General features: G+C 39.9%; 1 protein-coding gene across 2 annotated transcripts in view; it reads left to right on the forward strand.

The window, feature by feature from the left end:
* The window catches only part of MORN1 (MORN repeat containing 1), a 147276-nt gene that overhangs the window by 110024 nt on the left and 10234 nt on the right, over positions 1-27018 (forward strand). Inside the window, exons 13-14 of one of the 2 annotated variants that reach the window (XM_029578832.1) lie at positions 16988-17058; positions 21493-22439. In XM_029578832.1, the coding sequence (XP_029434692.1) occupies positions 16988-17058; positions 21493-21596 (175 nt within the window). In that variant the 3' untranslated portion in view covers positions 21597-22439. Of the gene's footprint in view, positions 1-16987; positions 17059-21492; positions 22440-27018 lie in introns of those variants that run through there. The other variant, XM_029578831.1, reaches the window with a different exon arrangement.

Genomic DNA, 27018 nt, shown 5'->3' on the forward strand with positions numbered 1-27018 from the left:
ATATCAGGACAACTGTCTTGTGGTAAAATATAGCTAATTAAAACTTCAGTTTTCTTTGTACCAAAAATGGTAGCAGTGTAACTGCACTATATGGCTTTCCACCTATGAATTATGTTTACTATTCACATTCTGCAGGCACAGTAAAGATTCTGCATTCAATGTGTATTCTACAGAACTGCAATAATATAAGAAAATAATGTCACTTCCTCTTCTCTTCAAGAATGAAAACCAAAGTATACTATTCTCCTTAAAGCAAGAACTTGGATGTTTCCTACTCTATTTTACTGTTTATTTATTTACAATTGTTTCTTGCATAACAATCAGGTGCTCAAGGCAAGTTACAATAAAGAAAACATTTCTAAAATCAAAGCAAGACAAAATGTAGCCCACACCACTATTGCAACAAATACATAAAACACAAATATATACTCCACTCATCTGGGGCAATTTTCAGAGTCCTTGGGCAGCTTGCAAAGTACCTGTGGATCTGCAAGCTCATTTTCAAAGGGAAACTCCCCACGGGGTTTCCCTCTGAAAATCCACTGGCAGATAGAATATGGGTACTGAAGTGCCCACAGACTTTGCTCTTGTGTTACAGCAAAGTGTACACCAGAAAGTATGTGCGCTGATTTCTTCTCCTGACCTAACTCTGCCCCCTTTTCTTCAGAAGTTTCATGGCATCCATTCTTTTACCCACATTGAAGGAGACAATTTTCCAAAAGCCATTATATGTGGGTGAATGTGTTTAGCCATCCAAATTCTTTGAAAAGTGTCCACTTTATGACGATAAGAATAAGTTCTTGCTTATTGGGAACAGCACAGCCTGCTAAGTATTTCTCCTTGTTATGGGAAGCAATTGCAAGCTGAAATTAATAGATGCTACTCTAAAGATTCTCTTCAAACACCATCCTGGGGTCCAAGGTGGATTTTATTTTCAGTTGGTGGAGCAATTGGGTTTTAAGGCCATAGAACTGTTTTCCAGAACCTTCTGGATTACCATGAAACAAAGTAAAAATAATTGTCCAAAGATGAGTAATTGAAAGAAGACTGAACTTGAACCAGTTTTTTCCTTCAACCAAACTACATATAAACACTCTACAAAGAAGTGCCAAGTTACTTTCATAACGATGAGTGATTTTTGAAAATACATTAACTTATTGCCCAGAAAATTCACTGATATCTTAAGATATATAATATGATGTTAAACAACTAATGATACATCCCTTCATCTATTCTACTGGTTATACCATGCACACTGCTTAAGCTTGGGCTTCTGTGCAGATCTATGCTTTTGATCTAAAGATTTTACCCCTCCTTTAATACAATCCAAATTAATAGCTATCATAGTTTCAGTTTATAGACTCCAAAAAAGGCCTAAAGCATTTTGTGAACATTTCTGTTTGCTCACTGAGCTAGAGACAGAGAAACATAGAAGAGGCATTCATTCAGTCATGCTCCTTTTCAATTTTCTAAAACATTGGAATCTTATACTGTAATTTTCCTGGGGACAAACTATCAGCGAGGCCAGCATGCAGAGAGAGCACAATATGATTTTGTGCTCATTTGCAAGCGATGCCGAAGGAGGCTTTGAGCAGGCCAGAGATGAGAGCCCAATAGGTCATTTTATACTAGTACTAGCTTCTCATTCTGTTTCATGAAACTGGATATTTGGGGCACACGTTTTCAGAAAATAAAGAATTCTTTGTCACAGTTAGTAGGAATTTACTGAAATTAATGTGAATGTATGCAGCAGTATTTGCATGGATTAACATGGTGAGAAATTTCCCATTCAGTGTCACTAATTAGGCAGGTTAGTGCATATAAACAACATAACCAAATGTAAAGCATCCAAAAGAAAGGAGATTAAATTAGGTAACCGGATGGAACTAAATGTAGGGTAAGGCAATATCAAAAAGGCAGTGGGGGAGTGGATGGGTAATTAATCAGATACAGAGTTAAGTAGCAGTGTAGCATAGATCAAAGAACGGGGGATAATGGGGGCGTGGGGTGGAATGAAATAGGTGCTTTTCTTCCATGGGTTTTGTGAGGTTTCCTTTTTCAAGACTGTCATTTTAAAATCCATTTAGAGAATGGCCACTCTGGCAAAGTGTTCGCCAACTGGCATCTTTACATTAGCGCGTTCAATGGTGTATCTGTGGGCATTCATGCATCCGCAAAGTGAACGTTAATTAGTGGGAAATAGCAGACCATGTTGTCAGAAAGGCTGGGTTGGCAAGATAAAAGGGTCACTTTAGAAAGAAGGGATTCTTAGTTGGATCATGTGCAGGGTTTCTGCTAATTATGAGTCCTTACCAGCAGAAAAATGAAAAAAAAAAAAAATCAATCATAGCTTGTTAGACCGTTCTTCTACAGTAAAATGCCAGCTGCTATGGAAATGATTGAGACTGGGGCCCTCTTAGCTAAGATGACACATCCAGGGGCATTCCACTTACATTAATTGCCCTACATGCAGAATTTGACATGAATGGTTACAACCCTCCATAATGAAGAGCAGCAGGTTTGATAGGTACATTCATACTGATTAAGTGACTCACAGGGCACCCAGAATAGAAAAAATATTCTGTTTAAAACCAACCTTCCCACTACCCTTCAATGTAAGGCATTATCAGTTCCCTTAGATATCATTTGCACCATCCTCATTAATAGCAGCATTAGATGTTGCATTCATCAGCAGACAGTCTCTGAATGTAACAATGGCCATTATCCAGTGATCCCGGGTCAGGAAGGAACTATCCTGAGCTCCGAGCTCTAGAAAGATTTTCTCTGTGCTGAAACAGAGTGTATAAAAAAGGGACTTCTAATTGACAGAATGAAGAGAAGCCAAAAGTTTGTAGAGCAGTGTGAGGGGTTGACAGCTGCAGCCAACTTGGTGCTCTATTTTTTCATAACTTCATGGTTTATTAGCAGAAAAACCACCCATAAAATAACAAGGCAGAAGGTGACATCACTGTTAGAAAAAGAGGTGAAGTAATATTCACCCTTAGCCAATTACGCTGAGTGAATAATCCCACCTGCTTATAATTCATATTGGAAATGGTCTTCACACTTTTTTTTGTGAAAGAGGGCAAGAAGAAGAGAGACTAGAAAATAAAAATCTGTGTAGGACCGTGAACTGTCAGATAATGGCATAATATCATTACAAAGAGTGGCATAAAATCCCATTAGTTCTCCAGTCCATAATATAATTTACCAGCAGCAGTAACCACACCAGTTCAGTCAGCAGCACACAGAAACTAGATTGCTGCCCGAGGACCAAGGAGCTGCCTGGGGCATGTTTAGCTTTGTGGGGAGGTAAGCGCTCCCCGGACATGGCCCACAACTGACCTGGGGCGCTTCTTGCTAGCTGCTCGTCCCCAGGGAGCTGTCCAGCTCGGCCTGGGGATGTGAATGTCTTTCCCATTTCTTCAGGGCTTCCTTTTAACTCTTTCTTGAGTTGGGATTTAAAGGGGAAACTAAACAAAGAGAAATGCATTTTCTTTGATTTTTTTTTTTTTTTCATAAGGAAGTTGAAAGTTGAAAAATGAGCCCAGTCTTGTCTAAGCAAGGAATAATAAATAAAAGCAGGTGTGAAGGGCTGGAATTGAAAACAGCTGGATTTGACGGATGTGATCTGACTTCTCTGGAGCTTCAGTCTTTAATCCCTGTGGCTCAGTGTGTGAATATTTCCCTCCTGACGCAATGCAGAAATAATAAAAGGAGTGCTTTCTAAGGCTGAGGGAGGATCAGGAGGAATCCAGATGCAGTTAACTGTTTCAAGCCAGCATCTTTTTCCTTTGTAATTCCACATAATTATAATGAGTAAACTGTTATAGTAATAGCCAGTTCTATATAATGTGTTTCAGTGCTGAATAATCCCTGACATGCACAGGTTACTGTTTGGCTGTTTTGTTTTAAATGAACTTTGCATTATATTGCCTAAGGGCAAAAAAATCATGATTCTATCTAAAAAATCAGAAACAAACCATAAAAATTCAACCTGGTGTTCTTGCTTTATGCTGTGGGCATCTGATGTGTTTTTCTTACATTAAAACCATAGCCCTAATACAACGAGTGTGGCAGCAAGGAATTCTGTCTAGGTGGTGGTCCTGTTCTCATTTCAGGGCAATTTTCAAAGCCACTTCCATGCATAAAACAGCATTTTATGTACAGAAATGGGGTCTTTGAAAACTGTACTGTTACACGTATACTTAAGATCATAAGAACATAAGAAATTGCCATGCTGGGTCAGACCAAGGATCCATCAAGCCCAGCATCCTGTGTCCAACAGAGGCCAAACCAGGCCACAAGAACCTGGCAATTACCCAAACACTAAGAAGATCCCATGCTACTGATGCAATTAATAGCAGTGGCTATTCCCTAAGTAAACTTGATTAATAGCAGGTAATGGACTTCTCCTCCAAGAACTTATTCAAACCTTTTTTGAACCCAACTGCACTAACCACATCCTCTGGCAACAAATTCCAGAGTTTAATTGTGCGTTGAGTGAGAGAGAATTTTCTCTGATTAGTCTTAAATGTGCTACTTGCTAACTTCATGGAATGCCCCCTAGTCCTTCTATTATCCGAAAGTGTAAATAACAGATTCACATCTACTCGTTCAAGACCTCTCATGATCTTAAAGACCTCTATCATATCCCCCCTCAGCCATCTCGTCTCTAAGCTGAACAGGCCTAACCTCTTTAGTCTTTCCTCATAGGGGAGCTATTCCATCCCCTTTATCATTTTGGTTGCCCTTCTCTGTACCTTCTCGATCACAACTGTATCTTTTTTGAGATGCGGCGACCAGAATTGTACATAGAATTCAAGGTGTGGTCTCACCACGGAGCGATACAGAGGCATTATGACATTTTCCGTTTTATTAACCATTCCCTTCCTAATAATTCCTAACATTCTGTTTGCTTTTTTGACTGCTGCAGCACATTGAGCCGACGATTTTAAAGTATTATCCACTATGATGCCTAGATCTTTTTCCTGGGTGGTAGTTCCTAATATGGAACCTAACATCGTGTAACTACAGCAAGGGTTATTTTTCCCTATATGCAACACCTTGCACTTGTCCACATTAAATTTCATCTGCCATTTGGATGCCCAATCTTCCAGTCTTGCAAGGTCCTCCTGTAATGTATCACAATCCACTTGTGATTTAACTACTCTGAATAATTTTGTATCGTTCACGTCATATTCCTTTCCAGATCATTTATATATATATTGAAAAGCACAGGTCCAAGTACAGATCCCTGAGGCACTCCACTGTTTACCCTTTTCCACTGAGAAAATTGACCCCTACTTTCTGTTTCCTGTCTTTTAACCAGTTTGTAATCCACGAAAGGACATCACCTCCTATCCTATGACTTTTTAGTTTTCTTAGAAGCCTCTCATGAGGGACTTTGTCAAACGCCTTCTGAAAATCCAAATACACTACATCTACCGGTTCACCTTTATCCATATGTTTATTAATCCCTTCAAAAAAATGAAGCAGATTTGTTAGGCAAGATTTCCCTTGGGTAAATCCATGTTGACTGTATTCCATTAAACCATGTCTTTCTATATGCTCTACGATTTTGATCTTGAGAATAGTTTCCATTATTTTTCCCAGCACTGAAGTCAGGCTCACTGGTCTATAGTTACCCAGATCGCCCCGGAGCCCTTTTTAAATATTGGGGTTACATTGGCCACCCTCCAGTCTTCAGGTACAAATTTTAACTAATAGATCAGAAATTTCATTTTTTAATTTCTTCAGTATCCTAGAATGCATACCATCCGGTCCAGGTGATTTGCTGCTCTTTAGTTTGTCAGTCTGGCCTACTATATCTTCCCGGTTCACAGTGATTTGGTTCAGTTCATCTGACTCATCACCCTTGAAAACTTCCATCATTCACCTTCTTTTACCTCCTCTGCTTTGAGATCTTCCTCATTTAAGTCTGTCATGAGAGGGATCTCGCGATATGTTGTAGAAAGTAAGGGGTCTCTCTCTGACACTGAGATCCATCCCTTCTTTTCCCCACATCCCCAGAAAGCCTGAAGGCCAGACATTTCAAAATCTACCTCTAATGTCAGTTTCCAACTGTATTTAATGACTGTGTATTAGAGTCCCATTATGGAAAATAAATGCTGAAAAAAAGGATAGCATTTTCGAGACAAACTGCTTTGAAGTATCTTTAATGTTGCTCTAACAAATATAATTTCATTTTTATTAGATACTTAAGTCCAAAGTATTTCCTAAAAAGAACTGACTGGGGTGTCCTTAAGCAGTGAAAGCTAAATGAATTTCAAATATATTTCTTTTGTTCTTGTAGTAGAATACTTTATACCCAGTGTTGTCATGATGCTCCAAATTGCAGACCCAAATTCACCTCAAGGTACTAATTGTGACATGGAGAAATTAAATAACCTCCACTATCATGCAAAGCCCACAACAATATACAGCTCTGTGGAATGCTAAATATTTGTGTGCCTTTTTTCCCAAAAGCATTTCTCTAACCTGGATGCAAGGAGCAGGCATAATTATATTCTAACATAAAACTTTTCCATTACTTTATTTTTTTTTTAACTTCTACTGTTTTCTGTAATCAAGTTCATATCATGATAATGTACCAGTCTGTACAAGTCTTTATGTGAAGGATTGCATGTGTGTCTTCTCTAACACTTTCCTCATCTTGAAATCAATAAATCAATGAATTAAGAACTTAAGAATTGCTATACACAAATCAAGGGTACATCAAGCTCAGGACCAAGGGTCCAACAGTGGCCAATCCATGTCACAAGTATCTGGCAGGATCCCAAATAGTAGATAAATTCCATACTGCTTACAATCAGAGATAAGCAGTGGCTTTCCCCAAGTCTACCTGGTTAACAATGGTTTATGGACTTTTCCTCTAAGAACTTACCTTTTAAATCCAGCTACATTACCTGCCTTTAGCAATGAATTCCAGAGCTTAATTACACATTGAGTGAAAATAATATTTTCTCCGATTTACTTTAAATGTGCTACTTACTAACTTTGAGTGTCCCTGAGTCCTTGTATTTATTTTGAAAGAGTATACAATTGATTGTATTTACCCGCTTTATACCACTCATGATTTTATAGTCCTCTATCATATCCCACCTTAGCCATCTCTTCTCCAAGCTGAAAAGTCCTAACCTCTTTAGCCTTTCCTCATAGGGGAGCTGTTCCATCCCCCTTTATCATTTTGGTCACCTTTTTCTATACCTTTTCCAGTTCAGCTATTTTTTTTAGATGCAGTAACCAGAATTGTACACAGTACTCTAGATGTGGTCTTACCATGGAGTGATAAAGGGCTATTACGACATTTTCAGTTTTATTCTCCATCCCTTTCTTAATAATTCCTAACATTCTGTTTGCTTTTTTGACCACCACTGCACACTGAGCCAAGAATTTCAAAGTATTGTCTTCGATGATCCCCAGATCCTTTTCCTGGTTGCTAACTTCCAATATGGAACCCATCATCAAGATCATTTGCATTCATTCTTCATGCGGAAGACTAGAGCCTGCTTTAAAATGTAGCAGAGTAAAAAGAAAGGTGGTGGACCTTCTGGGGGCTGGATAGCCCCAATAGCATCTGGTCAGAAAAAGTGCTGTCTTAATCTTGTCCAGGTAGGCTTCCCCAGCTAATTTTAGGAATGCGTGTCCTACAACAGACATAGCCTGGGAAGTCCTGCTTAATTTATCACCTAAACTTACCCAGACAAACTTATCACTTCCGACCTCTGTTGAGAAGAGCCACAAGTAGTAAAATCAATACAAAAAGTCAGGGCTCAGGTTTCAAAGCCCAAGGCACCATGAGCAGGGCAAAGTGCTACCAACAGCAGCATGAAGATCCAAAGGAATCGAGAGAGGGACAAAAAACAGCACAACAGTAGCATGAAGATCCAAAGGAATCGAGAGAGGGACAAAACACCAGCACAAACAGTAGCATGAAGATCCAAAGGAATCGAGAGAGGGACAAAAAAAACAGCACAAACAGTAGCATGAAGATCCAAAGGAATCGAGAGAGGGACAAAAAAACAGCACAAACAGTAGCATGAAGATCCAAAGGAATCGAGAGAGGGACAAAAAACAGCACAACAGTAGCATGAAGATCCAAAGGAATCGAGAGAGGGACAAAAAACAGCACAACAGTAGCATGAAGATCCAAAGGAATCGAGAGAGGGACAAAAAAAACAGCACAAACAGTAGCATGAAGATCCAAAGGAATCGAGAGAGGGACAAAAAAAACAGCACAAACAGTAGCATGAAGATCCAAAGGAATCGAGAGAGGGACAAAAAACAGCACAACAGTAGCATGAAGATCCAAAGGAATCGAGAGAGGGACAAAAAAACAGCACAAACAGTAGCATGAAGATCCAAAGGAATCGAGAGAGGGACAAAAAAAACAGCACAACAGTAGCATGAAGATCCAAAGGAATCGAGAGAGGGACAAAAAACAGCACAACAGTAGCATGAAGATCCAAAGGAATCGAGAGAGGGACAAAACACCAGCACAAACAGTAGCATGAAGATCCAAAGGAATCGAGAGAGGGACAAAAAAAACAGCACAAACAGTAGCATGAAGATCCAAAGGAATCGAGAGAGGGACAAAAAAACAGCACAAACAGTAGCATGAAGATCCAAAGGAATCGAGAGAGGGACAAAAAACAGCACAACAGTAGCATGAAGATCCAAAGGAATCGAGAGAGGGACAAAAAACAGCACAACAGTAGCATGAAGATCCAAAGGAATCGAGAGAGGGACAAAAAAAAACAGCACAAACAGTAGCATGAAGATCCAAAGGAATCGAGAGAGGGACAAAAAAAACAGCACAAACAGTAGCATGAAGATCCAAAGGAATCGAGAGAGGGACAAAAAACAGCACAACAGTAGCATGAAGATCCAAAGGAATCGAGAGAGGGACAAAAAACAGCACAACAGTAGCATGAAGATCCAAAGGAATCGAGAGAGGGACAAAAAAAACAGCACAAACAGTAGCATGAAGATCCAAAGGAATCGAGAGAGGGACAAAAAAAACAGCACAAACAGTAGCATGAAGATCCAAAGGAATCGAGAGAGGGACAAAAAACAGCACAACAGTAGCATGAAGATCCAAAGGAATCGAGAGAGGGACAAAAAAACAGCACAAACAGTAGCATGAAGATCCAAAGGAATCGAGAGAGGGACAAAACCAGCACAAACAGTAGCATGAAGATCCAAAGGAATCGAGAGAGGGACAAAACCAGCACAAACAGTAGCATGAAGATCCAAAGGAATCGAGAGAGGGACAAAAAAACAGCACAAACAGTAGCATGAAGATCCAAAGGAATTGAGAGAGGGACAAAACACCAGCACAAACAGTAGCAGAAAAGAGGAACAAAGCAGCACCAAGACAGGCATGAACACCCTATGGCACTATGAGAGGGGCAAAGCAGCACCAGCAGGGGCAAGAACACCCCAGGGCATAGTGAACGGTACTGGGAATGGAAGCGGTCCAGAGAAAGGCAACCAGAATGGTGTAGGGTCTGCACTGGAAGGCTTATGAGATGAGACTGAAGGACAGAAATATGTATACCCTGAAAGAAAGAAGTGACAAGAGAGGTATGATATAGAGTTTTAAATACCTGAAAGATATCACATGAGTCAAACCTTTCCACTGGAATAGCACTTGTAGAACTAGGAGTCATAGTATAAAACTCCAAGGGGGTAGACTCAGGAACAATATCAGGAAATAGAATGCCCTCCTGGAAGAGGTGGTGAAGACAGGAACGGTAATGGCATTCAAAAGGGTGTAGCATAAATGAAGGATCCCAAGTGATGGAAATGAAGACATGGGGTAATCTGTGTTAACTTTAGATGTAACATTTCTGCATGGGGGAGTAACCTGCATGGAGCAGCAGACTTGCTGGGCAGACTAGAAGGACCATTTGAATCTTTATCTGCGTTCATGTTACTATATTGTGTGATGGACCCTCCGATCACGTCACCAGTAGGACCTGGTTCAGCTGGAGAGAGAGAATAGGTTAGAGTGAAGGGAAGATCCACTCCAATACAGACCCTCCTTCTGCAGGCTATGGAATGAAACAATCTATAACCGCACCCTTGCTACAGCTTGGGAGGCAGGCCATTTAGCTTAGCACGGAATGCAGAGGTGTCAGGAGTTAAATTTTCTTGTTTTACAGGCCCAGTCAGTAAAGTCAGCCTAACCAGGCTGTTGGTCCTGACCAGGGTTGGGAGAGATTTCCTCTTCCAGTACACAACCTGTCTGGTTGAGTTCCCTCTGGATCTAAGTTTAGAGATATTTGAGATTTTTATTTAGGAGCCTCTCTGGTCACCTGGGCCTGTCTTGCAGGTAGGGATTAGGGAATCCTGTGCGCCAGATTTTTAAATTTATGTGCGGGTGTAGATTTGTTCGCGCAACCTGCCGGCTCACCATCCCTCGGCATTGGCCGCTGTGCCAGAGGACTCGGGACCGCCCCCGAACCTCCGCCACACCCCCGGATGACCCCCTGACCTCACTCCCGGACTGCCACCACTATCCAAGTGGCTCCAGGGTCTTTATTTCTGCCCTCACTGCAACAGAGCCCAGCATCCTCCCCAGGGGAAACACAAGGGGATGTGTAAGAAAAGCATCCCTGTCTCATTGGGACCCACACTTTGGGAAGAAAGAATATAAATAACTTTATGGCCTCGCTTATGCCAGAATGGCACATCAGGTTGTTTGGTTGATTGCAATCTCTAAAGACTGGAGTTCCAGGAATAACAGAGCTCCTAAAAGTCTACTTAATGCAATAAAGAAATATTACCTCCCAATAAACACAAACTTATGTAAAAGCAATAAATACAGGCTATATCTCAAGCCAGTAAACATGGAAAGAAAAAAAGACATGAAAGTATGGTTATATTGCATGGGATGCAGCCCACTATAGGGAAAACACTTCAAGGATGACCCCAATAGGCAGTAAGTACCATAAGGACATTTGAAATGAACTTTGAAGTCAAAACACTGAAAGGCACCAAGAGAGGCTCCATGTCCCAGGGACCAGCAGTTTACCCTTGGATCCTAGCTTCCTTCTCAGGACAGGAGAAGAAGCCAGAGCTGGGAGAATGAATTGTGTTAAACCCACTCCATGAAAGCAGTGCCCGGGCACAGGGCACAGACCTACTTCTCGGATATTACACATTCAGAGTCTGTGAGGAGGCGGAAGTATGCAGTAAGGCATATTTATTTTAAAACTTACATACCGCTTAATCAATGAGGGTAAGCCTAAGCAGTTTACAAAATTCAACATCATAATTAAAACTCAAATACTTTGCTGAATCCCTTACATTGTAAACAGGTTGTTGATGTAGTTCTTATTGTATAGCATAGGATCAGCTCATCAAGAAAAGTAATTCATCCTTCTGCCAAATCAAACTAGAATATTGACCAACAGTGAGACAACCCAAACTGAGATGTTTAAATAAAGGCTTCAACCAAGTCACAGTACAGAATGTTCCCAGAACACTGCAAGAAGTGTGCACTGCATTATATTCTCAGCAGTGAGAAACATTTTGTACACGGATGCTGACATCGTGACTGTGACATCTCTGCTGATACTCAGCTATAGCAGGACAGCACAGGGATGTGCTCTGCATAAAGCAGTATTTGAGGTTATGTTTCCAAATGAGGGCACCCGCGGATGCGTGCAAATGATGGAGAACATGAAACTGGGGACTGCATCAGAACACCTGTCCACAAATACAGATTTGATCTAGAGGAATTTACAAAATGAACTGTGCAGACTCTCAGTGGTGCTCTGATACTTGGGGCTCCCTCTGGAAGGAATATGACAGCAGGGTTTTTTTGGGGTTTTTTTACATACCAGTTTGTGGCTTGGGTGCATGCAAAGCCCACTAGATTTGAGTTAACCAAAAATCAGGAAAATGCCTTCAACTGTAAAAAGAAACGTAGCTCGGAGGCCCTGGGTATTTCAGAAAAAAGCTTTGCGGATTGGTTCCCATTTGTGTAAGGTGTTTTCTGTTTAGGTCTATAGTATTCTTGTCATTTGATAGTGTTTATGATGCTTGAGAAGAGCGTTTCTGAGATGAGTATTTGTTATAATGGTTGTGAGGATAATGCGTGTGAGAAAACCTTCTGTGGGAATTGCTTGTCGTATTGGGTCACAGTACTGTTACTGTAGATAATGGTGTTTCTAATAACGTCTTGAGAATGCATATGATATTCGGATTCTTCAGCATGTATGACTGTGTCAGACGATGAGATGACAAGATGGGTTATTTGCTTGTAGATTAGAAAGTGTGTAAAAGTGCAAGTGTGAGGTGTGACTGCTTGAGTGAGGGAGTGAAGGTATGAATGTAGGGAAAAATATATTTGAATTATGATAAGACAGACAATTTTCATGCTGTAGATGAGATTCTGGTCATTGCAATATACCAAGGCAGTTTTAAAAAGGCAAACAGTGGCTTTTGAAAAGCAGCTTTTGTATGGGAAATGTTAGCCATAAAAGTAATTACTAAAATAATTTGTAAGTATGTTTGAGAGGGTTTGGTGACTTTAGCTTTTTCCATTATTGAAGAGCAGGTTCTGCAGCTAGTTTTCCTAGTTTTCCCCCAGATCTAAAACAAAGTTTTAAAAGTATGAAAACTGATCCTATAGCAAGTAGCGGAGGAACAAAGCTAAGAAGCAAGGTGAAGGTATAGAGCCTGTAGGAGGTACTTCTTGTCCCATGCTCTCCGTTTGCATGCTGAGGAGTATGACTTAATATAAATTCTTTACCATTGTATCTGGTGGCAGATGTAGCAGCTGGACCAGCAGAAGCCTTGCACTGTGCATCAAATGGTTTCCCAAACCACCAGCGGAAGTCAGAGTAGCAGCCAATAGTTTAATCCACTGACAATACAAAGAATGGTCTGGAGTAAGATGCTGAAGTGCACTGTATTCAATAATTTGGGATTCAGATGCCAGTGCTGGTTACTGGATGTAAACCCTCAAATTGTTTGTCATCTTATTCAGATTCTCCCTCTGAAATGAATGCAGCTTCTTTAGCTAGAGTCCAGCTATTGAACTTTTAGTTCCTTAGGTATTCAATCTTTGGATGTGCAATTTCCATGATGAAAAATATTAAAGACAAAAGATAAAAACTGCTCCATTTTAAATGGAAAGCAGTCTTCAGATATATCCCAGGAGCCAGGTTAAAGATTCAGAAGTCCAGGCGAGGAGGGGGAGGAGGATAAATAATTTAGCACTCAGAATAACTAAAACCTGTCATTCTGCCAGCTTTAAAGAGAAATAAAAAGGGTTTACAAGAATCCTGAGAGTTTCTGTAGAACCCCTAGGGCTTTGGAAAAGAAACCAAGAGCATGAAAAGAACTGAAATGCATTGTGCAGACGTAGATTTCAAAGGCACTGATTAAAATGTTACAGTGCTGGTATGTGTTACCTGAAATAGTGAAGCTAGTATGGCTCCTGTCACAGGTGTATTTCCTATCGAAGGCCAAGCAGACATTACTTATTAATTACCAAAATCATGCTAGATTTATACAGTCAAACGGTATAAACCAAAACGGAAAACTGGCAAATGTTGTTTTTTGTTAGATTTTTATATCACCTCCCTCAAATGAAAATTTGACCCGACATGGTTCACATACAACACAGAAATAAAATAGAGTAATAACAAAAATATCATGATACATCTCTAGCTTATAATCAATAAATACAATCCAAACACACTCTACTTGTAGGAGTCAATAAACCAGTATTTTCTTATTGTTGCATATTAATCTCCAAGAAGATTCATTTGGATTAAGACCAAATAGTACCTTATACTTTTCCAAGTCATTGTTGACCATTTTTATGTTTAATCACCCAAGTTTATTCTTTCCATATGACTATGCCCAATGGCGATACTTCTGGTGCTTGGCTGAACTACTCCTCAGTCACTTTCGCCCTGCCGAGGCTCATTGCTAAAAGATTTTCAAATTAGGAGGGGGCAGAGAGGGGTGCTAATTAAATTACATTTCTTGGTTTGACTTCCAAAGTGTGGCTTTGTAGGTGTGATACTTTTTCATTTTCATTGGACCAACAAATGTTTGTAATTTTAGTAACATAGCAGATGAGTGTTGTACACCACAATAGTGGAGCACTTGAGCGTTTGAGATAACCTAGGTCCTGTGTGATCTCATAGGCTTATGTACTATATTAGTATTTCCTGTCGGATGAACAAAAGGTAACGCAACATCCAAAGATTCCAGTTTTCCACAGAACCAACGCAACTGGCTGCTAGGGGTATGCAGGCAAACATTTTTTTAGTCATTTTAAAAAGAAATATTTTTGTTAAAAAAAAATAGTAGTGTGCGCTGTTTGCCAATAGTGCACAATAAAAGCTGTCATTTCAAACAGAACTGCTTCTAGAATGCTACTGCAGCTCACCGCATGACTTAGCTCCGTTAACCAAAATAATGGAAACACAATTCAGCAGTCACATCTGGAGAAGGCACCCATGTAATCTCCCAAGCTCATCACTATATTTTTTTTTTTATGGTCCAGTAAAACTATCACAGTCTATAGGACTGGCTACTAGAACCGCATTTTCAAAACTTGAGTACTGAATTCCAGATGTGGAAGGCACATGTGCCATGGCTCACAGGAGGGACTGATACAGGGATAACAAGGTAAAGCAAAAGGAGAGAAAAGAAGAAATAAACTACACATGGAAACAAATCAGGTTTTAGGCAGCATGCCAGCTGCAACTGTTTGACACCTTCAAAGGCTTTCAAGAACGCCCACTGTATGTTTGTCTGTATTCTAAAAATATATCCTGATGTAAACACATCTCAAAGGCAGTAGCCTCAGCCCTTGCTGCAGGATATTTCATTATTTCTCGCGCTTTCTCTTCCATAAATATAAACATTTCTCTCCATCTGTAGAAGAAAATGTAAGTTTAAAAACAATCTTTACCTCCTCTGACAATAATTCAGGGTTTTGGGATTTTTTTTTTTTAAGTAAAACTCAATGTTATTGTATGGTTTGTAGGGAAAAAAATCAATATATTTTCAAGGTGTGCCATTATTCACAAACCACTGGATAAATGGATTTGCTTTTAAAGGAAGTGGTAAAATCAAAGCAGAAAGAGTAGAGAAGAGTTTCTACTGGAATATATTAAACATGTATTTTTTGTTAACCCTTCAGGAAGCTTTTTTTAAATTGGCATTATTTAGAACAATAGATTTGTTATACCTTATTGCAAGGTAGATAATTTATAACCAGGGCTCATCCTTGCTCCTTATCACAATGAGACAATACACAATGAATGCACAAAATCTGCTTTATCAAGTGGAAACAGTAAGTCCCAGCCAGGAAATCTATATTCCTGCCCCTCATCCCAGGCAAAGCCAAAGTTGTCTGCCCAGAAATCCTGTTCTCCAACCGGTTCCCAGCCCGGCTGGGTCATGGCCCAAGGACCTCACCTTTCCTGACTCTATCCCGCATTTAACTTAACTTTGGGATATGCACTCCCACACCAACTCCTCAGGTACTGCTGTGTCTAACCCTTGCTGGGCATAGCTGTGCTCTGGTGGGGGGGAGGGGCATTGCATATCAAGGCCACCTCTCCGGATCAAGGGAGCACGCTCTTCATCCCAGGTTCCCACTAGCAAGCTGTTCCTTTAGACCTTCGTAGACCTCTGAAGCAAAAGTTAAATCGGAGGCCTTAGCAGGCATGCATGAAATAGCTCATTCTGACTGCTGCTTATTTTAGCACATACCCATTAACATGCTAGGTGACTGATTGAGTGTGTACGCTAAGACAATGCATAGGATGCTATTTTTTGTGCACAATAATAGGTGAATTTTCAAAGCCATTCGGGCACAAAGCATGGGTTTGTGCATGTAAAAGTGTGTGCAGAAGCAGACTTTGGTGCAGATTTTTACATGCACAAAAAACAGGCATTCCAGATATTCCATCTTTTTCCTAGGCACAAAGTGGATGAGAATCCTTTATCATTATAAAGGAATTAAGGTAAAGAGAGACAGGCAGACAGTCAGTCTGACACTATATATCTCCCACTGTAAGAGGGGCACTTTCAATTCAGGGTAGATTTTGTTTTTTGGGCGGGGGCAGTGTTACAAGGGTCTGTAGACCCTTGCGCCCTAGGCAGAGCAATGTAACATCCCCCCCCCCCCAAAACCCACCCTGAGTTGAAAGTGCCCCTCTTACAATGGGAGATATATAGAGTGTCAGACTGGCTCTCTCTCTTTCTCCCCCCATCCCCGTGTTCAGGACCCCTCTGGTGGAACTTGCACCTCATCAGGACCAGTAGTAACGTGGACTGCAGCAAAATTTGGGTTATGCATGTAAGTCTTGGGAATGCCTCTTTTCTGCCTTCTTATTCTTAATGCGCACATAGGTATGTATGTGAGTACGTCCCAGCTCGCGTGCAGCCACATACAGTTTTAAATGTGCCCCATGCTAACTTCATGGAGGGCCCCTAGTCTTTCTACTATCCGAAAGAGTAAATAACCGAGTCACATCTACCCGTTCTAGACCTCTCATGATCTTAAAGACCTCTATCATATCCCCCCCTCAGCCGTCTCTTCTCCAAGCTGTACAGCCCTAACCTCTTCAGCCTTTCCTCATAGGGGAGCTGTTCCATTCCCCTTATCATTTTGGTAGCCTATGGACTTGTTAGTCTCCTTGAAGAGAACGACAGTTTCTAGTCCTATATATGGATATTTCCTAATATTACTACCAAGTAAAACAGATGAACCACCGGAAACATTCTTGATGCTTACATCTGCAAAGCAGATAGTTCCAAAAAAAATGTGGCACATTTCCGCATTACTGCATCTATGTTTGTATGAAAATGAAATGATTACTATACCAAATCATCATCCAGGCACTGTTACATAGCATTATATTTATTAAGAGAGCAAATGTATTTACCTTTAAAAATACAGTTGTGTTTTTATGTTTTCTAGGTCTGAATCAATAGCCAAAGAGGCCAAATCAAAGAAAGAGCTTTTTCCTGTGGACAACGCAGTGAGGACAGGCAAGCATTACTTTTATTTCCTCTGTTTTCTAGCCAATGTTCTTGGAGGACTGTTTGATTTTTTTGTATTCCAGATTTTAATGAACAGACAAGTTTTCAGCTTCTTTGCACTTGTTTCTAAGAAAACAAATCAAAGAAACAAAGCATGGATTGTTCTAGCCAGGATGCTATATTACAGAAAGAAAGGGTAACAAAATAAATAAGTGAATACCTTTTCATTGGACTAACTGCATATTCCTTATTTCCATGTATGAAAGTGGACTAACAAGGCAATCACAAATGTAACTTCAGATCCTCCGGCTGCTTTCACATTCTGGAGATGGCTGCCCTAAGTGGTCTTCTGGTGTTTAGTCTCCCATCCTCATGTGTTTCCTGGACCCAAACATTAAAGTGCTAGCAATACCTACTTAATAGGGACTTTACCTAATAAAATGCCCCGATCCCACAGCATGCTGAGTTATCCATTTGGATAAGTCTTTGGTCTTTGAAGTCACTATGCAAAGTAATTAAACATTCTCTTATTGTGTAGCATCCTGGGCTTTCAGGATATATAAACAGAAAAATGAAAGCAGGAAGCTACATCCACGTAGAGATAATGAATAGCATTTAGCACACCACCAGAAGTAGTTTCTATAAAAAATGCAATAGTCACTGAACAGAAGAGAAAAATACTGTGCTCCCCTAAATTAGAGCTCTACTACTTCCCATTGTCCAATGCAGCAGCCAGTTTTTCCCTTAGACTGCGTATAAGCATCACTCTCTGTAATATATCTTGCAAAATACATTATACAGAGCAGTGGTGAAAGCCTCGCATCCCTGCTACTGATTAATAGATTGAGAAAAGGGATGGAAGGGGTAACTCATTGCCTTAGATAATCAACGTGAATCTAGTGAATCAGTAAACAGATCTGTCTTAGCATTTCATGCAGGAGTAGTGATGGTTTTCATCACAGAGACATTACAGTACATTGTTTCTTTCATTGGAAAAGAAATACAGAAGCAACCAGATGTGCCAAGAATTGAAAATGGAGATTTATTTTCCTGTCACTTTAAGGCATTTCTTGTTATGTCAAGTTTTGTTTTTTTAAATATATCCTTTGAGATTTATAATTATATCCCTACTCACGCACAAAAAAAAGACAATTATTATCTTAGTCTTCTTGCTTCCCTGCAGGGAGATGAAAAATTCTAGCAGCTGCAGATTTCCCAAAAGTCTTTACAAGACAATACCTGCATCATCTGAAGCAGATCCATATGAGCTGTGCGGGGATCAAATAGGAATTTGTTTTTAGTTTACTCTTCTCTCTCAAGGCAGTTAAAATTATGCTCCTCTTTGTTTACCTTCAGGTTAAGGCTAGGAAATTCAGCGGCTTTCTATTATTTAGCAGAGTTATAGATAAAATTACTTAGTAGCATAGTATATGATGGCAGATAAAGATCCAAACAGTCTGCACAGCAAGTTGTTCAGGATAGTAGCAGGTTACCCTCATGCCTTCTGTTACCGTCACTCCATGCAGAAATCTTACACCTAAAGTTACCCCTTTTCTTCATTTCCATCACTGTGTGTATCCCATGCCCTTTTGAAATCTTTAAATACTGTCTCCTATCCTATAAAATGACGTGTTCTAATAGGTTATTATGAAGACTATTCTTTTCATGCATCTACTTGCCAAGCATCTGTTTAATAAATAGTTTTCATGGAGGTATGTGTATGCATCACAGTCTGAACTCATTGCGACGGTAACTTTCAAACCAGCACGCGGGCTCACTTCGGAGTACGGTGTACGCCCAGATATGCGGCCATTTTCTAACTTGCACGCCATTTTGTGCTGTCCCAATGACTCACGCAACTTTCTTCAACTCGGGGAATGAAGTAAGTACCAAAAAAAAAAAAGGGATAGCTAGGATAGATCTAGAGGTCAGGGTGGAGAGGGGAAGAGGTAGGAAGAGTAGGGATAGGAAAGTGGAGGACTGGCCGATTGTGTCGCCGCACATAGGTACTAAAATTCCTCCCCACTGTGTGAGCGAATCGCAGGCCACCTGCACTTGCGCAGGTTATAAAATCGGCGCGTCCATGTGTGCACGCTGGGAACTACGCGTACATGGACGCACGTGCGCTCCTGTTAAAATCGACCCCTCAGTTGTACAAGCTGTACTGAATATGTAAGAAAACAGGGAACATTTTTGGCCTTCTATAGGAAGTTATTGCCTGATGAAAGTGTGTTCAGTGCAGCTTAATTTATGAAGTTCAGTCTCCAGACCAAAGTAATGAAAAGTGATCTGCAGCTGGACACAGTTTGACGTCACATGCACTGAGGATTGAAATGCATCCTCTGTATGGTGCGTATTGCTGCTTTTAAACTCCAGCAAACATGCACCAAAGAGGAAGGAGAAGAATTGATTGATACAAATGTCTGCAGAAAGAAAAGATGTGAAGGCACGCAGTGTAAGCTGCGTCTGGGACAGCTGGATAATCTGTTTTGGATTCTTCCCAGTCATGGATCTGATGAGTATCAGGATTATTTTTTTTTTGGTCTTTTTTCCTTTATAGTCATCCATATTGAATTCACCTGCCCTCCCCTTCCCAAGAGGATATGGCTGAACAATTGCAGGAGCACTTGCAGCCCAAGGGATGTAGAAGCACCACCTAGAAGGGCATCCATCCTGTCAAGGCCTAAGCCATTCCAGCCGCTGGGATATCCAAACATGATCCCCTTCACTAGAGCCTGAACTGCACGGCCCACCTAACTATTTTGTTTTACTATCTGATATATAGATAGAGAAAAAGGATTACTACTGAGAAATAAGTGTTCTGAAGTGCATTATTTCAGTAAGAGCCAGGGATGACTAGAGCAGAAGAGATTCTAGGACTGGTATATAAGAAGCCTATCTTCCCAGTGGACAAATTATTTTATTCCTTTGCATCTAACATTATCCTACCATAATTGAATAAACAAAACAATAACAATGGCAACTGTCATACAGCTCAAGCAGCACAAATGTTAACCCTATTCTTCACATCAGACTGAAGTAAGGGAATGGTTGAGCCTGAAATCCCCATTTGGATGATATGAATTTCATATACATGCTGCATTTGTACTATATGTATTTATACTATTTATAGCCCATTCAAACCGTGGTTCTCAGCAGGTAACAAGAAAGATATATAAAAGAAAGCCTTCACCTGTTCTTGGCGATAGATTAAGTGATGTATTACACAGGTGCACACATTTCTGTGTATAATATATACAATGTGTGTATATTTGTATCTGCTTAATACGCATAGCAAGAATGGGAAAAGTGTATGATAAAGCAAGACTTGTTTGGTATAACAGATCTTTTTTTAGTCAATGGATAACTTTAAAGGAATATTTCTTTGGGCAAGAATACTGTATAATAGTCGTTTATTTATTTAAAACATTTTATATCCTGCCACTTCCTATACAATAGTCTAGGGCAGGTCACAATATCCATCCGTCCTCTATAAATCCTACAGAACACAGCCACCAGAATTCTGACTGGATCAAAAAAACATGAGCATATCACACCAACCCTCATTTCTTTACACTGGCTCCCAATAAAATACCGAATAGAATACAAAGTACTCACAATCCTGCATAAAATAATCATAGGATAACAAAACAATTAGCTAAGTAAATCCATCGTAATCCACAATCCAAAACGGAACCTACCTCAGCGAATAAAGGCCTCCTCAAAATACCCCACGCCAGAACCACACATCTGAATATAACCCGTGAGAGAGCCATATCCATCGCCAGCCCTACACTCTGGAACTCAGTACCAACTGAAATAAGAACGCAACCAAACATTAAAACTTTCAAAAAAGAATTGAAAACCTTATTGCTCACCAGAACCTACTCAAATTCACTCAAGCAACCAGTCTACCAAGGACCCACGCAACCCAACACCATGAAGAATGCTACATCCCTCGAACAACTAAATAACTCTTACCATTAGAATTCCTAAGATAATGTGCAACTGACCTCACATAATATACATTACACCCTCCTAAGTATACCTTGAACTTTTAAACCCCTGCTATTACTGACCAAACTGGATAACTCAGCCAACCTAGACACATCCTTTCTTCCTCACCTATTAACCCCACTCTTATTGGTAAAAATAGTTTTGTATGTAATAGCTTTTGCTGCATATCAGAATTTTTATATGTGATAATAACAATTTTTATATGTAATCAAATAACACTCAAATCCCAAAAACCACAACCCTACTGCACTACAGTTTGCTAGGATGATGTTTAATCTTGTTTCACGATGCTGTAAACTGTTCTGATGGCGAAACCGAATAAATAAATAAATAAATAAATAAATAAAAACATACAGTACATATAAAATACAAAATAATTAAGACATTCTGACAAAGTTTTGAACTGTTTTCTGAATTCTTTTACAGCTTGCTCTTTCTTTAATACTGCTGGACGTGCATTCCACATACATGGGGCAAAAAAAAGGACAAAGCCCTTTTCCTGGAAATCTGCAGCAGATATTCCTGAGTAATGCCAACAATCCTGTACCCTCTGATACCAAGGATCTCCTTGGCTCATATTGCTGGAGTTTTCCGAATAAAGCGGCTTATGAACAGTTTACAAAGTGGTTCAGGGAATCGAGTTCTGTTATCTATCTGATCACTTGTTCCCAAATTAAATTTGCAGGAGTTGCATGGGTAAGAGATGGGGAATCTCCTTAATTAGAGTCTCAGATAACAGAAGGTATGATGAGAAAAAGGTCTGCCATTGTATTTTTGTTCTCATCTGTTACTGATAGATGACAACTACATTACCTGAAACTTTCAAATGAAAAAAGCTGTGGTAGAATGTAATATAAAAAGTGAGAATTTGGAATATGACAGGTCTCCATGGAAAACCACATTGGAGCCTTTTAATTCTCATGAGGTCTTGTAGTCTATCCTGGTATCACCAGATAGTGTAACTTTGTATTTATGCAGCTTTAGAAAGAACATATCTACTAGTACAGTATAAAATCAATTGCCCATATCATTTACGCTGTCATTTCTGATTCCTAATCCAATGGGCAAAGATATCGTAACATTGTGGGGTAAATTTTTTAAACTGTTGGAAGAGCCTGAAGGTTTGCATGTACTAGTAGTGTCACACATAAATGTGAGAGGAAAACGTGGGGCAGGTCTTAGCAGTTCACACACAGGTTGCTATACATTACCAAACTTGCCCCTTTACTTTTCCACTTCCTAATTAACAGGCCAAAACAGAACGGTGCGCTCGGCCAAGCTCACCATTTAGCCCCCGTTTGGCTGCGCGTTTTAGACACGCTATTGTTATCCCTTATATTGTAAAGGTTAAAAGCAGAAGAAAATGCTTTTCTGTGCACCCTCCGACTTAATATCATAGCGAGATTAAGTCGGAGGCCCCAAAACTTAAAAAAAAAAAAAGTTCTAAAAAAAAAAATCTGCCCACCGGTCACGGGTTGAAAACCGGACGCTCAATTTTGCCGGCATCCATTTTCCGAACCCGTGGCTGTCAGCAGGTTCGACAACCGACGCCGATAAAATTAAGCATCTGTTGTCAGACCTGCTGACAGTCGCCGCTTCCACTAATAAGGAGGCGCTAGGGACGCGCCAGTGTCCCTAGCGCCTCCTTATGAGCGCGAGCCCTAATTTAAATACAGAATTGCATGCCCAGAAGAGGTGCCTGGGCGCGCGTCGGGAGAGCGGGGGCTCAGCACGGAGCACCGGCTCCCCGCAGGTTTTTTTGAATCGGCCTGTAAGTTGCAGAAGTGAAAGTGGACTCAGCAGTTGTGTGCACTTTTTGTTAAGTGGTGGGGATCAGGGTGAAGTGCTGCAGGGTCTGGGTGAATTTTTGACTACAGGCACATGTACAAGTATTTTCCTAAGCAGAGTGCACGCATACCTTCCTGTTTAACACAGTTATTACGTGCACAAAATATATGCATAAAATGGGTTGAGAATATGCATTTTCCTTCATTGCAAATATATGCATGTACTTTTAGAGCAAATAACAACACACTTTATAACTTACTGCTGTAATGTTAGGCACTCATGCACTGACTTTTACAAACTATTTAAAATGACCCTCCCTATTACAGATTGTGATAAAAGACACCTTCATTGCCTTGTGTACAGAAGTCTTATTTCTTTAACAGAGTTTCACAAAAACTACTTTGACTGTTGGAAGTTGGCCAGTTTTCCCCCCACAATCAATTTTCTAAATGGAACTTTGTAAGACCCTTTTGCTATTAATAAGAGTTCATTCTGTTTCTTTTTCTTTTGATGTCATAAAAATAAAAAGTGGGCATGATCCTGTTAAGGTAGAAGGCAATATCGAAACCCACATTGTTCTTAGATGCTTCATGCAGACAAAGATGTTGTCTTGCAAAAGCCTAATTTACTCCATTAGCATCAAATTCTATTTAAGTGTCTGGTACATCAATAGGTATAATGCCAAATTGTGAATACATTTTCTTCTCACTGTAAACATATGGACAGCACATTTAGGGTTAGTTTGGTTTTATACATGGAAAACCTGGGTCTTGGTTAAAGTTGACACAGATTTTTCATATTGACTGCATCAACTCATCGGCAGCACCCCAAGGAGGTCTTCATTGAATTTGTTTTTCCTCTCTCTTCATGGTTGGTGGGAAACAGGGAAGAAAATGAAACAGTATCCTTGTATTGCACTGAGCTTTGGGTTCTTGTTCTTGGGTATTCTTTATTGGAAAAGGTAAACATTAGCATTTTAGGGAAGTGTGGGAAAGCTTCTAGTAATACTCATCTGGTGATAACTGACAGCTTTATTTTCTAGTCAAAGTCCTGTAAAATGCACATTTTTCCAAGAAAATCTCCATATTTCATGAAAACTTTCATTATAGGATTTAATATTACATATTTGGGGGTAGATTTCAAAAGCTTGCGCGCTCGCGTCCATGTGCACAAGTTGCGCGCACTGGCAGCCTGATGGCACGCAATCCTCCGACACAGCGGCAATGGCCACTCTGTCGGAGGCCTCTGGCCCCGCCCCTGCCCCTTTAGTAAAGCCCCAGGACTTACACGTGAACCGGGGCTTTACGCGCATTGCCTGGCCTTTTTAAAATAGAGAGAGGGTTCGTGTGTGTGTGAAGAGACAGTGTCTATGTGAGAAGCTGTATGAGAGAGAGACAGAGGGAGGGTGTGTGTGTGTGTGTGTGTGTGTGTGTGTGTGTGTGTGTGTGTGTGTGTGTGTGAGAGAGAGAGAGAGAGAGAGAAGGAGCTTTTATGAAGGAGTGTGTATGTGAGTAAGAGAGAAGAGGAATTTAGTGTGCATGAAGGAGCAAGGGTGTGTGTGTGTGTATGTGTGTGTGAATGAGAGAGGGAGGAAGCCTGTGTGTGTGTGTGTCTGTGTATGAGAAAGAGAGAGGGTCTGAGTGAATGAGGGTGTGTGTGTGTGTATGAGGGAGGGAGGGTGTGAGAACGAGAGAGCATATGTGTGCATGCATAAGTGAGAGAGCATGTGTGTGATAGATCATGCATGTGTGGGGGAGAGCCTGTGTGTTTGTGTGTGAGAATGAACATCTGTATGTGTGTGTATGTATATATATGAGAGAAAAAGAAGAATGTTTGTGTGCAGTAATCCATGTTCCCCACCCCATTAGCTAGTCCATGACAATCTCAGGGTATCTGAAAATCAAATGTTTATAGTTATGGAGAGTGGTTTATTTTATATCCTTGTTAGTTTAATCATTGGATGTTATTTGATGTGTCTGCTGTTTGTTAATTTATTTTTGGAACTTTTTTTTTTAATTTTCATGAGTTTTTAATTATTGGGTGTCATTCTCTTTGTCAGCTATTTTGAAATATTCTTTTTAATAGTATGGTTTTACTATTATTAATGTTTTATATTTCTTGATTTTATTGTTGGATATTATATGAAGGATGGAGTGGTTCTGTTTTCCCATAGTTGCACTGCATACAGAGTCTAGTGTTGTAGTTTCCAGTTCAGTTTTTTGTCTGCATATTTTTAATTTTTACTTTATGGTCTCTTTATTCTGTATATGATGAGGATTTGTCTGTATTATGCATGCATCATTGAACTTGAGGTATTCTGCTAGCATGTAGTTTCTGTGTAGGGTTCTATAGCAACTAGGCTTGTTCTGTTTTTTAATAGGAAGGGTACTGGTGTAATATTTACAGCATTTCCTTTTCATAGGTAGGGTTGTTACTATTTGAGCACTGGCAGTTAGTGCTGTTTTGGTTTGGGAGGTTTATACTCATGTTTATACCATGTATATAAATTATTAAGAGAACGTTTACAAATTATCATGAGGACTGCTCCTAGCCTCCCTCGCATACTCTAATGTATATTATAATCTTTCGTCCCCCTTCTCATTTCCTACTCCAAGTTTACACTTCCTTGTTATAATGTAACTTTATACTCCTTCAAATTGTCTCTACTGTTTGGTTGGTTATAGTTTCTACTTGTTCGATGTAAACCGAGCTGATTTGATTTGTATCAAGAAATTCGGTATATAAAAGCCTTTAATAAATAAATAATAAATAAATAAATACTCATGGCTTTGAGTGCCAAGCCTATACCAACATGTGTTACAATAGGCCTAATACTATATGGGTTCCAAATGTCTTTTTTGCCTTTTAGCAGGGTTTTCTGGTTGGCATACAATATGTATATTATATTTATATGCATTGTTGTATGTAATATTTTTATCTCAGAAAACTGTACTTTGAATGTCCTTTTTCATGGAAAATTTTATAAATGCAAAACTTTTACTTGTGTGTGGGGGAGAGGTCAGGGCTAGGGCTAGGACCGTGTGTGTGTGTGTGTGTGTGTGTGTATGTGTGTGTGTGCTAGACATAAGGTTCATCTAGGGCGCTTACCCTTGCACCAGCCCTGTGAAGAGCTGAGATATTCCATTCCCTTTATCATTTTTATTGCCCTTCTCTGCACTTTTCCCAGTTTTGCTTTATTTTTTTTTGACATGGGGTGACCAGAAATGCACACAGTACTCAAGGTGCAGTCACACCATGGATCGATAGAGGCATTATTATATTCTCAGTTTTCTTTTCTGTTCCTTTCTGAATCATTCCTAATATTTTTTTGCTTTCTTGGCCACTTCCACACACTGAGCTAGGATTTCAATGCATTTCCACAAGGACTTCAAGGTCCTTTTGTAGTAGACTACTTGCAGTGCCTTTGGACTTTGTCACAAGAAATCTCGCCTTTCCTCGCTGTGCATCCAATTGCATTTAGTCTTTTTTTTTTTTCTGGCAGAGAGCTTTAGTTAAATATCTAATGTGATACTGCCACAGGTAAAATGTAATAAAGCTACATTAAAATTTGCAATTATTTTGTCTGCATGGTTATTCTTGGTAATGGGAGTTCTGTCTGTAGCAGTGAGAGCTGTCTGCAGTAACACTGACTAGGGACCACCAGAGCCTCCGACAAAAAGGAAGAAATGAAGGGACTCCAGATGTAAAATGAAAATAAAAAAAGCATGTTTCTGATATCACCAGCATTAAACTTAGCATGGTTTTCCATATGTGAAATGTCAAAGAAAATGATAATTCCAAAATTATGAGCCATTGTTTCTTTATTTTCCATGGTCTGGTATTAATTGTGCATACAATACAGAAGAGTGGCACATGGATCCGTTTAATGCAGAGCTCTGCAGGTACTAAGGATATTTGACTGATGTGTCCAAACAGCTATAATCTGTTTCCAACCAATATTTAATATATATATGGTATAAATCCTAGCCACATTACGTAAAGCAAGATTCTTGTGCAAAACGAGCAAGGATGAAGGGAAACCCATATGTAAATACCGTGGCTCCTGCTAACCACATGACTGAAGTAAAGAGAGCCCACAGTCCTCTGTTTTTCCCAAGCTATGGAAACAATGTTTCTGCAAAGCCACAAGTGACACGGGGGGGG

The sequence above is a fragment of the Rhinatrema bivittatum genome, chromosome 15 (genome assembly GCF_901001135.1).
Source record: "Rhinatrema bivittatum chromosome 15, aRhiBiv1.1, whole genome shotgun sequence".
NCBI lineage: Eukaryota > Metazoa > Chordata > Amphibia > Gymnophiona > Rhinatrematidae > Rhinatrema > Rhinatrema bivittatum.